This window comes from Lissotriton vulgaris, chromosome 1_1 (genome assembly GCF_964263255.1).
Source record: "Lissotriton vulgaris chromosome 1_1, aLisVul1.2, whole genome shotgun sequence".
In the NCBI taxonomy this organism is placed as follows: domain Eukaryota; kingdom Metazoa; phylum Chordata; class Amphibia; order Caudata; family Salamandridae; genus Lissotriton; species Lissotriton vulgaris.
The window spans coordinates 314,024,490-314,045,351 of record NC_141685.1 but is presented as its reverse complement, the minus strand read 5'-3'; the positions used below and the strand labels follow the sequence as shown (position 1 = coordinate 314,045,351).

Here is a 20,862-nt window from a genome sequence, read left to right as displayed (position 1 = left end):
GAGATGAGTAGTATCCTTTAGATATGTATCGCCTGCTTGTACAATGTTCTGAAGAAAAGAGTCCAAGTAGTGACCAAGAGGTTCATGAAGTGACCCGCACCCTGAGACAATGGGCCTTAAGAGTGGATCACTCAAACTCTTGTGAATTTTAGGGAACATGTACATTGAGGGACATCGTGGATATCGAGTAGACAAAAATCACTAACTTCATTGCATGCTCACTAACTCACTGGCACCGAGAGGCTGTTGGTGACTTTCAGCATTTGCTGATTTGGACCATAATACATTGATTTAATTTTGTTTACACTCTCATCTGAGAGATTTTTCATGTAGTGCACTCGATGTCTCGGACATAGTCCCAGGTTCTTTCTGACTTTTAGAAAGTGGGTATTTTCCAGCCTTAGCTATTTACTGCCAGCAGCTAGTCTCTGGGCCACATGAATGGGGGTATTTGGCAGCTGATCTTTGTGTATTCCTCCTCGACAGCTACAGACAGTAAAGAGCTTAAGTGTGCCTGGATGGGCCATCACTGGCAGGATGGGATGGTGCAGTTAGTCACATCCCCACTTACACCTGAATAGGATGTGTCCTACTTTCACATAAAGGATTGCATGCACCCTGTAGTTAGTCTGGAGTCAGAGCTGGGGAGGCAGAACATATGTGCACTTCAAATAATGCACCAGATATACTGCCTGAACCTCAAACACCAAGTCTTCATGACACTCCTGGACCTGTGGATGGTACAAAACTAAGACTGCTGTGCTCCTTTGTTGACAGAGGTCTGATCTGCAGCTTTGCAGCGACAAGGACTGTCATTCTTCTGCCCTGATTCTGTGCTGCTATTATGTCTGCTACTCTGCTAGCTGAGAAGGAAGATTGCACCTGCACCTTTCATCCCAGTCTGAAGTGACTCCAAGGGTCAACCAGCTGAACTCCTGTTCTGAGCAACAAGGACATAGCAAGCTCCAGAGATTTATTTCAACTGCCCAGCTAACCTGCTGCCTAGAACTGCAAATGAGCCTGCACCAGGACCTGCTTGAGCCCTGTTGGCCTCTGCTGGAGTGAGTTTCCAGCCCCCAAGTGGGGGCCCTTAGGGTCTGTACCCTTGCTATGGCCTCAGTGGATCTCCCCTGAAGTTTTTTGGGCTCTTCATGAACATGAATGGGTCAGTTGGTACCAAAACCTTGCCAATCGCACCCACCACCAGTTCAGGTGAACCAACTCTTCGCTCTACAACATTGATCACTCACAGGGACTGTCAATGCGAAGCACAAGCAAGGACTATCCACAATGCCGACAGGAACTTCGAACCACAGGGACTACCATCCACAATGACCACTCTACTTTGACAACAAGCTGCAATGCTCTCTCTACTCCTAGCAGACCCCTCTATTTTGAACGGCTAGACTGTAAAGGTAACTCTTTCAGCGGGCTATCCTTCTCCTTGTATCAGGCCAACACTCCACCTGAACTTGTGACTCTTACCTGGTCTCCTACGACCAAATAACTGCAGTTGGTGCCTTGTGCTTTTTGGTGCTATTTTCACTTAAGCTGTGTAATTGCACATTTGGGCTCTACTAATTGTTTTTTGTTGTTTTGGTGTCAAACTCTTTATTAGATATTACTCTACTTTTCCAAATAGGTGTGGGATTTTTCTTGTGATGTTTTTTCCCTTTATTACTGTGTGAAGTGCTGCATAAATACTTTACACATTGCCTCTAAGTTAATCCTGACTGCTCTGTGCCAAGATACCAGAGGGTTGAGCACAGGTTAGTTTAGGGTTTGCTTATGACTTCACTCTAACAAGGATTGTGGTTGCTGCTTGAGGAGTGGTTTACCCTCCTCAATTAATTTCTTACAGGTTCCAAGTGATGACTGTGAAATAGAAGGTTAAGACAGCCATAAGTAACCAAAAGGAAAATGGTTAAAGAGGCAGTGCCATGTAGGAACTGTATGAATGGAAGGGGCCACAGAAATATTGAAGGTTCTTCAAGCAACTAATATATTGCAGGTTGGATTCAACAATGTGCCTGCTTCTGTGAAGTGCAAGGTAGACAGGAGGCTCCATGAGAATGCAGTAATGATATGACTTTCCCCCTGTCCATAACGGGGAAATTCACCCTCTAGTAACCCAATTCTCACTATGGTCTAGAATGACACACTCTTAGTGCCTCAAATAATACCCATGGGTATGTGCACCTTAAACAGATGCTGGTACCTTGGTAAAGTTTTCACCCGCAACAGATGCTTCTGCTCCATCACAGCAAATTTCACCTTGTTATATTTTATGCTCCAGTCTATTATTGCAGATGCGTTCATCTTGAGTACAAGTGCCCCAGGATAACCTAAATACATTGCTCCACTTTCTTTGGTCCTGGTAACTGAGGATGGTTGTTGCTAAATCCATGCTGTTCAGGCAGGTTTTGGATATTATCTATTTTTGCTGAATTATAGGCTAACTGAGCTGTCTGAGGGATTCCTATCGGTCTTCTCGCTCCATCCTTAACTCTCCTACAAATGGCAACCTCTGCTTCTCACTCTTCTCATAATCTCTTCCCAGTTTCCATACTAGGGACACTGTTGTAGAGCTGAACGGGTATTTGAGTGTGCTCATTTTTGCACAGATCTATAGATTAACTATTGAATGCTAACTTTGGCAAAAAAAATCAATGCTGTTGTCACAATAGCCTCACGTAATTTAACTAGAGACAATTGAACAAAATTAAGAGTCTAATGAAAGGCCACAAAGGTGCGAAATGATAAATATGGCTAGTTCGAATAACTGGAGGTATTAGAGCATAGAAACAGCTGAGGTTTCTGTTCCATTAGATTTCTCAAGAATGAACAATGGATGCCTATTTGCTGTTTTTGCATTCTCGTATTTCTCTGCCCTGTTCAGCTTACTCTGAGTCATCTCAGCTCCTGCCACATGACAGAGTAGACATTCCTGTTTCATGTTTTGTATATACAAATGTCAACATAAAAGCCCCAGGATTGTGTGGAAAATCCCCAGATGAATGAATGAATACCTTCTTCTATAGCGCATGGCTACTCTTGAGCATCCCAGCGCTGTAAGACAAAGGAAAATAAAGGAAAATAAAGGAATATAAAAGACAGATAGGGATGAAAAGAAATTCTGACTGCAGCATTTTGTACTATCTGCAATTTGTTCAGTGATTATTTTGACAGACTCACATAAGTAGAATTTCTGCACTCTCCCCTTGGGGACATAAGTTGAGTCCTTCGTTGGAGTTGAAAAATGTATTTCATCCTTTGAAACACCCTCTATTGAAAGAGGTAAATCTTTACTGTTTTTTGTCTTCCATGAAAAGGACCAAATCAATGATTACTCTAGCTTTTTTATGCTTTTGGGGGCAGATTTACAACTTCTGGCGCATCCCTGCAAATCAGCAGGGATGCGCCAAGAAAGATGCGTCACACAAAACTACCCGTGGGCCACCATGGATGTGCCGCATTTACAAAGCGGTGCGCCATGGCACACGATAGGCAGATGTGTGATGAGGTTGGCACACTGCGAGAGTCATGTTGGGGGCACGACACAACTCCAGCACTGTTCCAACCCGGCCTATCTCCAACATGATGCGTCACGCCTTATGCCGGCTTCAAGTCTGCTCCAACGGAACACCCAAACTGGGACGGAATGCCCACATGAAACCTGACACAAATTTCATGTGGCGCAGTGCTTTACAACGTGACGCATATGCCTAGATGCGACACGTTGTAAATAAGTCGCAACGTGGCGCATGGTTTATGTCGCCGCGGCGTCACAAAAGTGACACAACGGCAGCGTAAAAGTGTTGTAAGGGTTTTATATATCTGCCCCACAAACTGTTGCAGGTTTTTGCCTCAGTGGTGAATCCACTAATATCATTACATGCTGATGTCTGTTTGTAGTGAAAGGGATATTCTGTTTTCCTCTCCCTTTCACATTCTTTATAATGTAATCTATCGACAAAACTATAACAGTTAGTTGAGTCTCCAGATATGCCATTAACTGGGTCAAGTCGGTGCTGTACATATTACATGAACCGCCCCCACGACTCCCTAAAGGATGCAAGGTCCAAATAGTCACAGACAGCTTAAAGTACCATGGCATACATGTAACATCGGATCGTGACACATTTTTAACACTTAACTTACAGGCCCCTTTGAAAAAACTGAAGCGCTATATTAAGCACTGGAAAGCACTACCACTCACCATACTAGGAAGAGCTGCTCTTTTTAAAATTATGGCTCTGCCCAGATTTCTTTATGCCCTACACAATAAGCAATATTCAGTCCCTGACTCAAATTTTAGAGCAGTGAATTTGGATGTTGTAGCTCTCCTATGGGATAGCAAACCGGCAAGAATAGCAGCGAATAAACTCGTGCGGAGTTGGTATGATGGCGGGATAGCCCTGCCTGATATCAAAGCGTACTACTGGGCTTCACAACTCAGAGTCATCAATTAATGGCTTTACGTGCCAGACACGGACCTGGCCTACCACCTTGACAGAATGACTCTAGGGAAAGGAGGTGTCAATAGAGCGCTTAACAATAATCAGAAAGCCTGTGACCTTATGGGCCTAGCGTCGCACACTATCCGCATATGGCACACGGTAAATAGACACCTGGGTTGGTCAGGCACTTACAAAACACACACCCTTGTGGGATACAAGTAAACTGGGAACACTGGGCAACAGCAAAGGATTTAAAAAATGAGATCTGATCGGAATCTTCCGAGTTGGGGACCTCTGGCATAATAGGAAAGTCATCCATTTCACCTATTTGAAGGAGCATTACACAATTACTCCAAGCGAACAGTTCAGATATGTGCAAATTAAACAGGCGATAGAAGCACCCCTCCCCACATCTGAGACGCTCCCGGAATCATCCCCTCTAGAGGACCGACTACTTACTGACTACCTGCACAAACAAGCGACCTCACTAACATATAAAAAAATCATTAACAACCGAGCAGATCCACTTGACCGGCTCAGGGAACTTTGGCAGTCAGTGCTGGGAGACACGGATGACCCGACTAGTGAGAGGCGTTGGCATTAAGCATGAGCGTTCCGCTCGTGGATTTCGCGGATTTTCGGTAAATTCGCAAACCGCGAAATTCGTGAATTTCCCACAAAATCCGCGAACGCAAATCCGCGAACGGAACGGATTGGGTCAAAAGTTCAAGCTGACTTTTGTACCTCTTTTAGAATGGCGCCGGCAAGCTTCCAGAGCCATTCTAAAATAGTTACAAAAGTCAGCTTCAACAGGATGCTCTAATAGATAAAGTTAAGCAGGTGCTGCTCAAATTTAGTTACACAATCATTAATCACCACAAACTTGGGGTGATTAATGATTGTGTAACTTAATTTGACCTTCAACTGGAGCACCTGCTTTACTTTATCTATTAGTGCTTCCTGTTGAAGCTATTTCTAGCTATTTCTAGCTATTTTAGAATGGCGCTGGCAGCTTGCCGGCGCCATTTTAAGTGGGGCTGAGGGCAGAAGGGCACAAAAGTGGGACAGAGGGCAGAAGGGGACAAAAATGAGTGGGGCAGAAGGGCACAGAAACAAGTGATGCAGAGGGCAGATGGGCATAAAAAATGAGATGGTGGCAGTGATTAAGCAGGCAAAAAAACCCCCGCAAAATTGCAAAGTGCCTCGCGAACACCCGCGAACACGCAAAGCGCCTCTCGAACACCCGCAAACACGCAAAAATAAAAAAATCTGCAAATTCGTGTGAATTCGCGAATTTTGAGGATTGCCAATTCGCAAATCTGCAAATTCGCGAATTGCCAATTCACAAAATTCGCCCATGCTTAGTTGGCATCACTGAAGGAGGGACCAATCTCCTCTAGACTGCGATTGGTGCAATATAAAATACTACACAGGACCTCCTACTCACAGACGGTATTACACAAAATTTGAAGGGCTCCTGACCCAGGTTGCCTACACTTCTGTGGGGAAATGGGTACCTATAATCACAACTTATGGGACTGCAAAAAACTTACATCATACTAGCAGGCAGTGGTAAGAACTACCGCAGAAGTCATGAGAAACACGTCCCGTTGCCTTCCTAACGTCTGGAGTCCAACAGACCTTAATCACGCCAAACGCCAGTGGGCAACGACTGGCATGATAATAGCTGAACGGAACATAGCGCAAAAGTGGGGACTGTCGATCGTATCGACGTTACTGAATTGGTGTAAATATATGGATATCATTATGGTAGAGGAGAAGGCCACATTTATCAATAGGAAATGCCCCCAAAAATGGGGAAGGGTGTGGGGAAAGTGGAACGTATATAGGGGGAACATCTGCATGTGCCCAGAAGAAGAAGGCGACTCAGATGAGGACATGAAATGTTGTTAAAGTCATATGTGCACCAATGTAGAATTGTATATCAAGTGACTGTAAAGAAGTAGCACTAAGATTGTAAATTTATACATGCAGATCATTGTTGTTTTAATAAAAAACTTTAATAAAAAAGAAAAAGAAAATTGGGAACTTCAGGGAAGTGAAAAAAAAGATACCAGTTGTTACATTATTATCTTTTTGCTTAGTAAATTAAATGAACAACTTATGCCCTTTCTCTCTTTCATTCTTTCTCTCTGACCTCCTGTTATATCCTACTCTTCCTCTCTCTTTGTCTCTCCTTAGTGTTAGTGTCTGCTTGCCTATGTCATGTCTCTGTGATGTCATCCATGATTCTACCTGTTGCTATTCAAGGGATTTATCAGTTACCTGGAGGCTGAGCAGGAAGTTATCTGCTCCCGGTGGGGTTTCTTACCATATTACATTCCTACTTGAATGCTGTACCTGACTATCTAATCCCAAGAATAAATATACTACATGAACATTACAACAAGGATCTATCATCTTTATTTTACTGAATTCAACACTGGCGACGAGGTAAAGAAGGACCCATTTAAAAGAAAAGGAACTTCAGAGATCATCATTGCAACCAAAGACAAGAAGAGAAACGTTTAAAATTACTTTCCTGCGTCTGGGTGCCCCACCGGTGTCTGGTTCCAACGGACAGTCTCAACCCAGAGCATTGGAATAACCTTTGCTGAAGTAATACTACTACTAAATCATCTGGCACTAGAGCAAACTTAAATGACTCCTTGTTTTCATCTAGTGAGTCAGCGTTTTACGTGAGTAACGTGGCTGCTGCTGTCTGTCCTAGGTGTGCCTGTGCTACTTCTGCAAACTCCTGTTTAAATGAAAGTGTGCCCCTGCTATTTCTGAAATCTGCTGTTTAAAAGATTGTCAGCTCACTTTGAGACTTCAGTTTATGGCCTGCGCAACTTGTGACAACCTGCTGTTTAAAGGTCTCCTGTTTACAAAAGCGCTACTAACTGGGACCGTTACAACCTGCAATTAAAATTAACGTCTGCCTGCATCAATCTGTGTGAACTCCATGTTTCGGTACCTTGGAGGTTGTGCGCTAGCAGTTTGAGTGAAGAGACGGCTATTCTACTTTGTTATTTGGCTTGCTGTGTGGCCTACGCTGAGACCTGATGCCTATTTCTGCCAACCACGTCCTGAGCATACTCTGCAAACTGTGCTGGAATTCACATGCCAGCGCTTGGCTCTACACCATTTGGGAGTCTGTCTACATTCCTGACTTCGAGAATTGGAACTTGATCTGCACACCATTAACTTCTGACATTACACTACGTTTTTGGATCTACAACCCGGGTGAGAAATCGCTCACCGGAGTGCGCTGCTTCATGATTTATTTATTTATTTATTTATTTTCCTGGGAAAAAAGGGTGTTTTCCAACAAGGTACTGTTTGATTTTCTTTACGTTTTCCCATGGAGATTTCTACAGAGCTGTTTGTGTCTCCCTTCATTCAAATGACAACGGTGACTACTTTTATTATTTTGATTTGTTATGTTTAAGATGTAAACAATTTAGCATATTTCCTAAGTTATGCAATGTGTTGTTTGCGCTGTCATTTATCCTTGAGTGCGTTATTCAAGTACTTTGCGTGAAGGATTGGCCTGCTTTATTATTATTGTTTTAATTTACAGTGCGTGTGTCAGTCATGATGCTTCTTTGAAGTACTGTGTTGTGCTAAATATCGATTATATGCTCTATGCTTATAATTCTGGTTCTAGGTTACATATGATGTCCTCCATCCTTTAGCTGCTAGCATCATGAGACCTTGCGGTGAACTGCGCGCTATATAAGAATGTATGACTATGACTATATGTATGCTGTTACATGTTCTTTTATGTGTGGATTTGCAAGTGATGCATTTTGAAATAATTTATTCTATTATTGCCTACTTTACTGGAGCCACGTTTGTGCTCAACCTTTGTTGAGGTGCTCATTTGCTTTAATTTTGGTGATGATTTGTAGGCGTTATGCTTATTGGGGTCATTTATGTGCTCAACTATGTTGAGGTGCTCCAATTTGTTTTCATTCTTAGTGATGATGAGCTAGAGTGATGCTCAATTTTAATGTTTATTTCTGTTATGAACCACTTTATAGTGCTCTATTGTTAGAGGTGTTCATGTGCTTGCTATTAGAAGCCATAGGGGCTCAATTTTATTGTCATTTCAGATGAACCACTTATAGTGCTCTATGTTTAGAGGAGTTCATCTATTTACTGTCAGGAGCCGCAGGGCTCAGTTTTATTGCTGATTTTCTGTTACTTACTGTGAGGAGCTGCATGGGCTCAGTTTTATTCTATTGATAGAGAAGTTGTGCATTTTCTGTGAAGAGCCGTTTTGTCATGGACCACTTTTACTGTGCTCTATGGTTAGAGGAGTTCATGTGTTTACTTTGAGGAGTTGGGCTCATTTTTATTGTGCTTTATTTTAGAGGAATAGAAAATATTTGAATTTGAGGAGTTGATATTTCATTTTCTATCTACGGTACTGATCCATACTGTACCTTTGCTCATTTGTATTGAGATGTTCAGTTTTCATTTGATTTAAGCTTACATTCTTTTGTTAGCTTACGGTGCTTGTACAACCTTTGTACCTGCTCCCATTTGATGTTACCTCTTCTTTCCATCATGTTGAAGAGGGTGTTTATTTCTGGTGCATTTATGTTCTTTCTTTCTCCTGCCTTTCTGCTTCTTCCTTCTTCTGTTTCATCGTATTCATTTTTTTCAATTAAAGGAGGGAGGTGTGTTATATCCTGCTCTTCCTCTCTCTTTGTCCCTCCTTAGTGTTAGTGTCTGCTTGCCTATGTCATGTCTCTGTGATGTCATCCATGATTCTACCTGTTGCTATTCAAGGGATTTATCAGTTACCTGGAGGCTGAGCAGGAAGTTATCTGCTCCCGGTGGGGTTTCTTACCATATTACATTCCTACTTGAATGCTGTACCTGACTATCTAATACCAAGAATAAATATACTACATGAACATTACAACAAGGATCTATCATCTTTATTTTACTGAATTCAACACCTCCCTTTCTTTCTTTCTCTCTGACCTTCCTTTCTTTTCTTCTTTCTTTCTTTCTAGCTTTCTTTCTTTCTTGCTTTCTTTCTTTCTTTCTTTCTTTCTTTCTTGCTTTCTACACAAATCACTGTGTGACCGTTGGCCAATGCTCACATTTCTTAATTATATGTTAATAGGGTATGTTTTAAAAAAAAGTGTACTATGAAAATCTCAAACACTGTTTAATTTTACAATAATTCATTTGTTATCCACCCCTCTTAGATATACCGTGAGGAGTTTGCTAATGAATGGAAATCCTTAAAGCTGGACGTTCTACTGTGCCCAGCCATGGGCCCTGCCGTGAACACTGGCTTTCTGGGAAAAATGACTGGTAACTATAAAGCGATGTAATTTTTTATGCATTTTGTGACTAGCTCTTTGTTTATTAGGAAAAAGGGGGCCCTTTTGAGGGAACGTAAGTGATAGCTTTATTTCAATACACGTTTATGTATAGTAACAATCCACACAATTTCCTCCTTTAATCCCCAGCTCCATTCTAACATCCATAATGATCCAACTAAGATTCAAGAATGCCCCTATCTTAATGCTATTCATCTCTTTCCATACCACATATGGCATTAAATAGTTCACACAGGAAATACCCCACATACTATAGCATGTACTTTTGATCATTTAAAGGTAACCATATTATTTCACAATCTTAGAATAACTTCTGAATCATTTGTAATACTTTCAATTATCGTCTTCTATTGAAATTTCTCGTGAGTCCCAATTCTCTTATGATGCTTTTATTCTCTTTCTTGACTGTTCTTCACAGCATTTTATGATCATCTAAAAAGTCGTATTAAAAAATCACCCCAGTCTAGATGAAAACTGGTTTAGGATTTCAGACATCTGTTGATGGTAAAAATAGTTCTCAATTTTCCCAATCACTGGTTTCATAAAAATATACAAACCATTTCATTTACTTTTGGTCATTTTGATATTAACCCATTCACCACAGACACACCTTCCTTTCTTAATTAAAACTTTGCGCTAGCCATTTGTATAATTTGTATTTTAAACTCTTTCACACAGGTATTCATCCTTCTTGCCTTTACCAAACATCATAAAATTGAGTTTATTTCCTCGGTTATCAGACAAAATATTGATATTTAAATATCGACATACAATAATATCGAAGTTTAAATATCAAAGGGACATAATATAGAAGGTAAGTAATATCGATAGATTTAATATCGATATTAGTAATATCGAAGTGTTAAATATCGATGTTAGTAATATTGATGTGAATAATTTCGATGTTACTAATATCGATTTTTATATTATTTTTGTGTATATTATTATGTATTTATAATGTTTTGAATTTATTATGATGAAATTTTGTATTTTAGTACTGTAGCAGATTGTGGGTTTATAGGGTAATAGGGTGGGAAGTAATTTAATTATGTTAAATTAATTATTAATTAGTAGGAATTATGAATTATTTTAATTAATTGGTAAATATTTTTAATTCATTGGTAATTAATTTTAAGTATTTGATTAATTGATAATTATGTTCTGTAGCGGGTTGTGGGTTTATAGGGGAATAGGGTGGGAAGTAATTTAATTATGTTAAATTATTTATTAATTAGTAGGAATTATAAATTATTTTTAATTAATTGGTAATTTTTTTTAATTAATTGGTAATTAACTTTAATTAATTGATTAATTTATAATTATGTTCTGTAGTGGGTTGTGAGTTTATAGAGGAATAGGGTGGGAAGTAATTTAATTATGTTAAATTAATTATTAATTAGTAGGAATTATACTTATATTTCAATTAATTGATAATTATTTGTAATTAATTGGTAATTTATTTTAATTAATTGATTAATTGATTATTATGTTCTGTAGCGGGTTGTGGGTTCATAGGGGAATAGGGTGGGAAGTAATGTAAATGTAATTAAGGAAAAATGTTTTTTAATTAATTGTTTTGTTACTTATACAATTGTTAATTAATTATTAATTGGTAATTAAATATTATTAACCCCTTCGATGCTCATGACGAGCTCAGCTCGTCATGAGGCACAGTTGAGCTGTGCTTATGACGAGCTGAGCTCATCATGAATAGAGGAATTCATAAAATGTTAGCACAGGAGGGGAAAACCATTAGCAGCCAAGGTGTTAAATGGTATTTTTAATATTTTTATTTAAATATATTTTGCTAATCATGTTTTTAATAATTATGTATTGGTAGTTGTAAATGGTTTATATTTATTTAATAGTTGAGTTTTTTATTATTTAAAAAAATACATTTATTTATAAGTATGTCATTTTTACCCCTACGCTATCCAACACTTTCCCTACTGTTGCACTCTCTGGAGTTGGAATAGTAATTGTTAGACCTACGCTATCCAACACTTTCCCTACTGTTGCACTCTCTGGAGTGGGAATGGTAATTGTTAACCTTACGCTATCCAACACTTTCCCTACTGTTGCACTCTCCAGAGTGGGAATAGTAATTGTTACCCCTACGCTATCCAACACTTTCCCTTCTGTTGCACTCTCTGGAGTTGGGATAGTAATTTGTACCCCTATGCTATCCAACACTTTCCCTACTGTTGCACTCTCTGGAGTGGGAATAGTAATTGTTACCCCTATGCTATCCAACACTTTCCCTACTGTTGCACTCTCTGGAGTGGAAATAGTAATTTTTACCCCTACGCTATCCAACACTTTCCCTACTGTTGCACTCTCTGGAGTTGGAATAGTAATTGTTACCCCTACGCTATCCAATACTTTCCCTACTGTTGCACTCTCTGGAGTGGGAATAGTCATTTGTACCCGTACGCTATCCAAAATGTATTTAATTTTTTTATTTGTTTTACATTTTTATTCATTGGTATTTATAATATTATTTGATATATATACATTTATTTTTAATTTATTATATTTTCATTTATTTATAATTTATTAAAATAATGTATTAGAGGTATTATTAATGAAATATATACTTTGTATTATATATTTATTATTATTAGTTTTTATTACATTTATTAATTTTAAATATTATGATATATATTTAACTATGTTTATAAGTATTATTTTGTTAATATTCTATGTTTTTTAATTTTAAAAAAACGATATTTAAAAAAAAACGATATTTTGACACCGATATTATTTTTTCGATAATTTGTACTTACCTTGTTAGAGATAGGATCTCGATATTAATGTAATCAATATTTTTGTTGCGATATTTTGGTAGGTAGATATTTTTGTAGTCCATATTTTGTCATAGATTCTGTTTTCTCATAGGAATCCACAAAGGATTATCTATGTAGTGGTGTGTTTTGTTAACCTGTAAGCTATCCTTTTAGTTATCACTTTAAGCCAGCAATTCCATGGAGTTATCCCATTTTCACAAATTCCTTTGTTATTCTGTGAGGGCACAGGCTCATATGATGAGACTCAGTGTTCATACAGAAAGATGTCTCTGTACTCAGTTATAAATATTTCTCTGTTACTGCTGATGACTGTTGGATACCATTATGAGTAAAGATAATAATGGGAGATTCATCTGGTTTTCTCCATGAATCAAACTATCATATTCGCCTTCACCTCCATCCCCTTAGAAAATACCTACCATCAAATACTGAAATATTACAGGATTGTCCCTATAGGAAATGACCATTTTTTGTGCTATGTACCACCATATTTTTATATCGACTATTTTTGCTGCAGTGCACTTTATACCTGTTATTCACTGGTAAAGTGACAGTGCTCTCTCTTTTAACACATTGAAATTGGCAAACCCCTAATTGGCGTATTTAGCTGACATATAGATCCCTATTATATTGTATAAAGTATACCCAGGGCTTGTTAGTTAATTGTCACCTGAGTACCGCCATATCCATTGTGCCATCTACTACAGTGATAGTGCACACATGACTAGAGGCCTACAATTTATAGCCTGGCTGTTATAGTTTTAAACTGCGAATTCAGACTGTTAAAAAAACAGCTTTGACAGGTTAAATCTTCCTTTTATATATTCAGAAGCCACCTCTAATTAGGCTTTGTTGCCTTTAAGGCAGAGTGCATGATATTTAAAAGTAAGACATGTAAAAGTTTAATGTTAAACATGTATTTTCAGTAAAAAAATCCAAAGCAATTTTCACTGTAGCAAGCTTAGGTATTCTATAAGAAAGCCCATGTGAATGCATACATTAAAAATAAAAATAGTTTGGAACCAGATAAAAAAGTAAATTATGGAACTTTAAATAATATTTATAACAAATCCAATTAATTGGTAACAATGGATTTGTATGAAAAATAAATAAGGTACTTTGAAAAAAAGGGAAACATCTGTTACATTGCGGTGTTTGCACCGCAATACCTTTACAATGAAAGTCATTTCAATGGTATAGGTATAAACTTAGACTAAAAGTCTACCTTTAGTAGTAGTAAAGTTAGACTTTTGGTCTAAGTTAGACTTCAGGTCTAAACTTAGAGCAAAAGTCTAACTTTAGTAGTAGTAAAGTTAGACTTTAGGTCTAAACGTAGACTTTTGGTCTAAGTTTACATTTGTGAATCAGGCCCCCAGTCCCTATACACCAAGGTCCCATATTCTTGAGAGCATAGCGTAATTGAACAAGGAAGGGGAGAAAGGACACAAACTATGTGGATGCGTAAGGAAGTATGAGGCAGATGGTACATGGTACAAGGAACCCAGTCTCCCACCAATTATGGGGCCGTTAGAAGCCCCCGTGAAAGTAAAAAGCTGAAAAATTGAAGCAGGGAAATAAAACTGCAGTACGGGTTACCGGGAGCCTGGGGGGCCGCAACCATCAATTTGTAATATATTATTCCCCCCCTCCCCCTCCCGGGAGCCAGAGATATGCTTCAAGATGACAAACAACATCAAATAGAAAATATCAGTCAAACTGACTAGGAGGCTGGGGGAGGGAATTTACCTCCAACAAACCAAGGGGTAGAGTCAGAGAACTTGGTATAAAGGACTGATAGCCGCTGGGTACTAAACAATGAAGTTAGAATTTTGGAGGCACCCTGGCTATTGCCAGCATTAGCTTGCTAGTGAAACTGCAAGTGATGAGCAATCTGCAGTTATAGTTATGGGAAAAAAAGATGGTTTCGAGGAAGAGCATGTGATAACTGAGAAAAAATCCTGTATGGCTAAGAAAGAGGAACATAAATAAAACCCATTGAGGGGGAGTGCCAGTCCCCCGATTCAATGGAAACATTTTTTTCCTCAGCGGAGGAATAAGATATATCTGATGCAAGTATGTCAGCTACAAATGAGAGAGTGGCCTCTCAATGAAGCAGTAGCAGTCTGCAGGAAAAGGTGCCCTACTCCAGAAAACAGAAACAATCATCAGTGAAAAGGGGTAGAAAGAAGAATCCAAGGGAAGGTGAAGCATATGAGAAAGAGACCTCAGAGGAATTCGTGTTGGGATTACTCGACCCCCAGGATTTGAGGTAAAAGATAAAGAGCTGATTTAAGGGGCTCGGAGGGTGAATCGGAGCTGTTAAGTAACGGGCATCCAGCTGTGCCATCACTGTCTGCTATCTTTGAAACTGTTCCCAAGAAGACATAAATGATAACCAAAAGGCTTGATTAGCAGCAGAAAAGCTTCAAGGATCCATGCAGAATATTGGTAAAATTAACTACGATATTTCTGAGAGGTTATGTATGGTGGCGACCCAGACAAGGCCCTGGAAAAAGATGTGGCAATGTTGAAGACCCAGACAAGATCACAGGAGGGGGTACTGACATGTAATGTGGAAGCTCGAGGACTATGCAAATCAACAGCGCCGTGATGACTTAAGGCTAATAGGGGTCCCTGAGAATAGTGAAGGTAGAAATATAAGGAAGTACCTAATAAACATGTTGAAATGCTCCTTCCCTGAACTATACTCCTGGGACTGGAACAAAGATGTTCAACACACTCATCTGTTTCTCCAGACAAACATTCATTGAGCTGGCTTGACCCCATGCAATATTGGTTTATTTTTGGAATGCTCATGCTACTGTAGAGCGGAGATGGCGGCTCAGGCAACTTATTACCCCCTTTCAAGGAGTCTGCGTGGTGGTGTTCTTACAGAATCTAGCCATGCTGAAAGTAGTGTTTGGGGCCAGAATCATAGTTTTAACTCAGAAATCCAGGCCCAAAGGTTTTTGGATGATATTTTAGCTGGCGGGGGGTGGGGGGGCAGCAGTAAAAAATAAGAATGAATGAGGCTGAATATACAGTAAAATTTGTTATCTGCAATGGGTTCACTGGCTGAGTTTACTGAGTAGGTGGTGTGGAGGGGAGAGAGGTGGAGGTTTGGGGTAGAGTGGCTACAGATGTCCTCATCTAGGCTCATTACTGAGCCTAATTGCCTAGGCTATGGTGGTGGGAGAGGGGTGGCAGGAGGGTGAGAGGGGGGTTCACATCCTGGTGATCAGAAGAAATTGTTCAATTTTGCTCTTTCTCATCTATTTGTAAATTAATTGGGACTCCCTATTATGGTTGGTTTTGAACCATTCCTAATTTTTGGATTCAATGATGCCAAAAAAAGGCAGACTGTCTCAACTGCGCTACAAATGCTTGCCACAAATATTATATGCCTGCAAGAAACACACATTGGAACACAACAGCATTTATTGACATCTTCCGGGTATTGGTTGTCGGTACAACAAGGCAAGCCGCAGGGGTGCTTGGTGTAGCTATTTTGACCCTAGGAAGCAGGGTTCCAATTATACGGACACAATCTGATAAGTTTGGCCGTTGGGTTTTCACATAATGTGAGCTGAGCTCAGAAGGAAAATTGACATTATGCACACTGTAAGGGGGTAATTGTGATGTAATCTCCAAGGTACTTGCTTTATGACCCCTCCATAATATTTTATGTGTAGACTGTACTATTAATCTGCCAAGTGATTGTTGTATGGAGGAGGAGTGGGGTTACTCCGGTAGAAAACCAAAGGTGTTCCAGGCAATGAAGGGGTTGTGTCAAGCTCAAGGTCTGGTGGACTGCTACCATTCTCTGAAACCTCTGGATCCTTGGTTTACGTTCTTTTCAAATCCCCATATGTTGCATGCTAGATTATATTATGTTTGTATCTAATGCACTATTTTCTGTATGGAGAAATTATCTCGGGTTTTATCAGATCATAATTCACTTATTTTAGAATTAGAAATGGCCAATTTTTTATTAAACCAAGACTTAGAACGTTATTAGCAAATGAAGACTATTGTGTACATATGAGGGAATAGATCCCCTGATTGTTCAGTGATAATTTAGGAAGTACCTCAATCGAGATGGTCTGGGACCCCAAAAAGGCAGGTATTAGGGGGGAAACACTGAGATTCTCACTGAGTTATAATACATGTTCCAGACAAATAATTAAGAACTTTCAGGACAATCTTGCTGCAGCTGATGAGGGTCTGGTAATGGTTGAACAAGGAAGAGGGGATATGGAGGTAAATAAACAGCGGGTGGCTGTTGCCAATTGCGCCATTGCTGAAGTCCTGGTGAATAAAGCTATGGACAAGGTACCAACTCAGAAGGAAGTATAAAATGAACCTAATGGTCAGATTGGCCATCATTTAGCAATCCGGACTAGGCAACAAATAATGCCCAACCTAATTGGGAAATCAAAGATCCTGTTCTAGGTCGAACTACAGACCCAGAGTTGATTAGGGAAGTGTTCAAGTAGTACTATCAAACATGTTCTATGGAAGCAAGTGGGATAGAACAGTGCCATATTAGGGAGTATCTTGACTCAGCCCCATATGTGAAGTTTACTACTGAAGGGCATGAAGAATTAGATAATCCCCCCCAATGGGTCGAGATTTTATTGTCCATAAATAGTTCGGCAAGGGGGGAACCTGCCGGGACAGTATGTATCGCAACGGAATGTCACCATGTATTTTACTCTCAATTAAAGGAGATTATGAGTAAATTATTCATACATAGTTTTAGTGGTGGGAGATCCCCGCACTTATGGTCTTCAGCCAAACTAGTGTTTTTAAAAATAAAAATAAATCCCCTCTTGATCTGGGCTCGATAACATTAATAAATGGTGATTCTAACATTCATTCAAAAGTCCTGGCTATGCAACTAGCACCTATAATTCATAGGACTTTTTCACTGCAGCAGCATCAGTTCATCCCTGGTGGATCTACGACCAATCATATTTGGAGATTTATATCATTGATTGGTATTATCAACTCAACAGGGAACCCAATGGCTCTTATTCTACTGGACGCAGAAAAAAGCCTTTGATAGGGTCTTGTGGCCGTATCTATGGAGTGTAATCTCAAGAGTTGGACTTGGAGAGGGTTTTATTCAGGCGGCTAAAATGCTATATGTCGAACCAACAGCCAGGGTTCTGGTGAATGGTATACTATCAGAAAGATTTTTAATCTCACACGGAACTAGGGAAGGTTGCCCTTGCTCCCCTCTTCTATTTGTGATTTCTATTGATCCTTTCATCCTTATATTGTAATGCAATGATATCCATATCCATCCCACTCGGGGTGTGGTTTTTGCATTTGTCACCCCGAGTGAGATGGGTATGCTCAGCATGAGTCCCATGTTCTCCACACCACTGGAGTCAAGCTATCCTGGCTGAAGACGGCTGATAGCCAGAAACCGGTCCTAGGATGCTTGATTCCGGTCCAGGAAAGACATGGCCTGGCAGTTCGGGGAGGACTGTTCCCATGAGGCACAGGGTCAAGGCTGATTTGCATATCACCATGTCTGAACTGGGGTGGTGTGGAGTGCAAAAAAACTATGGATTTAGGTCCAAATCTCTGTACTGGGGTGAATGTATGACATTGTTCTGCATTCTGGTCATCAACTGTTGTTTTCACATTTGTCACTCGAGTGGGATCGGTATGCTCAGACGTGAGTCCCATGCTCTACACACCACTGGCGTCGAGCTAACCTGGCTGAAGACGGCTGATAGCCAGAAACCGGTCCTAGGATGCTTGATTCCGGTCCAGGAAAGACATGGCTTGGCAGTTCGGGCTGGACTGTTCCCATGAGGCACAGGGACTAGGCTGATTTCCATTCGCCATGTCTGAACTGGGGTGGTGTGGAGTGCAAAAAAACGATGGATTTAGGCCTAGATCTACGTACTGGGGAGAATGTATGACATTGTTTTGCATTCTGTCCATCAACTGTTGTTTTCGCATTTGTCACCCCGAGTGGGATGGGTATGCTCAGACGTGAGTCCCATGCTCTCCACACCACTGGAGTCAAGCTATCCTGGCTGAAGATGGATGATAGCCAGAAACCGGTCCTAGGATGCTTGATTCCGGTCCAGGAAAGACATGGCCTGGCAGTTCGGGGAGGACTGTTCCCATGAGGCACAGGGTCAAGGCTGATTTGCATATGGCCATGTCGGAACTGGGGTGGTGTGGAGTGCAAAAAACGATGGATTTAGACCCAGATCTCTGTACTGGGGTGAATTTATGACATTGTTCTGCATTCTGGTCATCAACTGTTGTTCTCGCATTTGTCACCCGAGTGGGATCGGTATGCTCAGACGTGAGTCCCATGCTCTCCACACCACTGGAGTCAAGCAAACCTGGCTGAATACGGCTGATAGCCAGAAACCGGTCATAGGATGCTTGAATCCGGTCCAGGAAAGACATGGCTTGGCAGTTCGGGCTGGACTGTTCCCATGAGGCACAGGGTCTCGGCTGATTTCCATTCGCCATGTCTGAACTGGGGTGGTGTGGAGTGCAAAAAAATGATGGATTTAGGCCCAGATCTATGTACTGGGGAGAATGCATGACATTGTTTTGCATTCTGTCCATCAACTGTTGTTTTCACATTTGTCACCCGAGTGGGATGGGTATGCTCAGACGTGAGTCCCATGCTCTCCACACCACTGGAGTCAAGCTATCCTGGCTGAAGACGGCTGATAGCAAGAAACCGGTCCTAGGATGCTTGATTCTGGTCCAGGAAAGACATGGCTTGGCAGTTCGGGCTGGACTGTTCCCAGGAGGCATAGGGTCAAGGCTGATTTGCATATCGCCATGTCTGAACTGGGGTGGTGTGGAGTGCAAAAAACGATGGATTTAGGCCCAGATCTCTTTACTGGGGTGAATGTATGACATTGTTCTGCATTCTGTCCATCAACTGTTGTTTACGCATTTGTCCCCCCGAGTGGGATGGGTAAGCTCAGACGTGAGTCCCATGCTCTCCACACCACTGAAGTCAAGCTCTCCTGGCTGAAGACGGCTGATAGCCAGAAACCTGTCCTAGGATGCTTGATTCCGGTCCAGGAAAGACATGGCTTGGCAGTTGGAGCTGGACTGTTCTCATGAGGCACAGGGTGAAGGCTGATTTGCATATCGCCATGTCTGAACTGGGGTGGTGTGGATTGCAAAAAACGATGGATTTAGGCCCAGATCTCTTTACTGGGGTGAATGTATGACATTGTTCTGCATTCTGTCCATCAACTGTTGTTTACGCATTTGTCCCCCCGAGTGGGATGGGTAAGCTCAGACGTGAGTCCCATGCTCTCCACACCACTGAAGTCAAGCTCTCCTGGCTGAAGACGGCTGATAGCCAGAAACCGGTCCTAGGATGCTTGATTCCGGTCCAGGAAAGACATGGCTTGGCAGTTGGAGCTGGACTGTTCTCATGAGGCACAGGGTGAAGGCTGATTTGCATATCGCCATGTCTGAACTGGGGTGGTGTGGAGTACAAAGAAACGATGGATTTAGGCCCAGATCTCTGTACTGGGGTGAATGTATGAAATTGTTCTGCATTCTGTCCATCACCTGTTGTTTTCGCATTTGTCACCCCGAGTGGGATGGGTATGCTCAGACGTGAGTACCATGCTCTCCACACTACTGGAGTCAAGCTATCCTGGCTGAAGACGGCTGATAGCCAGACACCGGTCCTAGGATGCTTGATTCCGGTCCAGGAAAGACATGGCTTGGCAGTTCGGGCTGGACTGTTCCCATGAGGCACAGGGTCAAGGCTGATTTGCATATCGCCATGTCTGAACTGGGGTGGTGTGGAGTGCAAAAAAATGATGGATTTAGGCCCAGATCTCTGTACTGGGATGAATGTATGACATTGTTCTGCATTCTGTCCATCAACTGTTGTTTTCGCATGATGATATTTTTAAACATTCCCATAAATAGCAAATAAAGGTAGGGGTGGATATCTGCAAACTGTGCGTGTGACTTGGCACAATCCATTTAAATGTCATCAGGTTTACAGGCATAGTTTTATAAGACTTGTCTTTTTTTATCTTAAACACAGGATAAGATAGCTAAATGAGGGGCGGGGAAAGGCAGATCCTGCCCATAATGTGCCTTAATATATTGCAGATATTGCCCATATATTTGCTACCTGTGATGAGCTAAAAAAGAAAATACATATCAAGATTTCTTTCAGAGGTTTTAAAAAATGAGGCCGCTCTG

General features: G+C 40.9%; 1 protein-coding gene across 1 annotated transcript in view; it reads left to right on the top strand.

Moving 5' to 3' along the window:
* LOC147747108 (vitamin D3 hydroxylase-associated protein-like) overlaps window positions 1–20,862 on the top strand; it is a 458,139-nt gene that overhangs the window by 402,455 nt on the left and 34,822 nt on the right. The window contains exon 13 of the mRNA XM_086952359.1: window positions 9,689–9,797. Within this exon, the coding sequence (XP_086808485.1) occupies window positions 9,689–9,797 (109 nt within the window). The remainder of the gene's footprint in view (window positions 1–9,688; window positions 9,798–20,862) is intronic.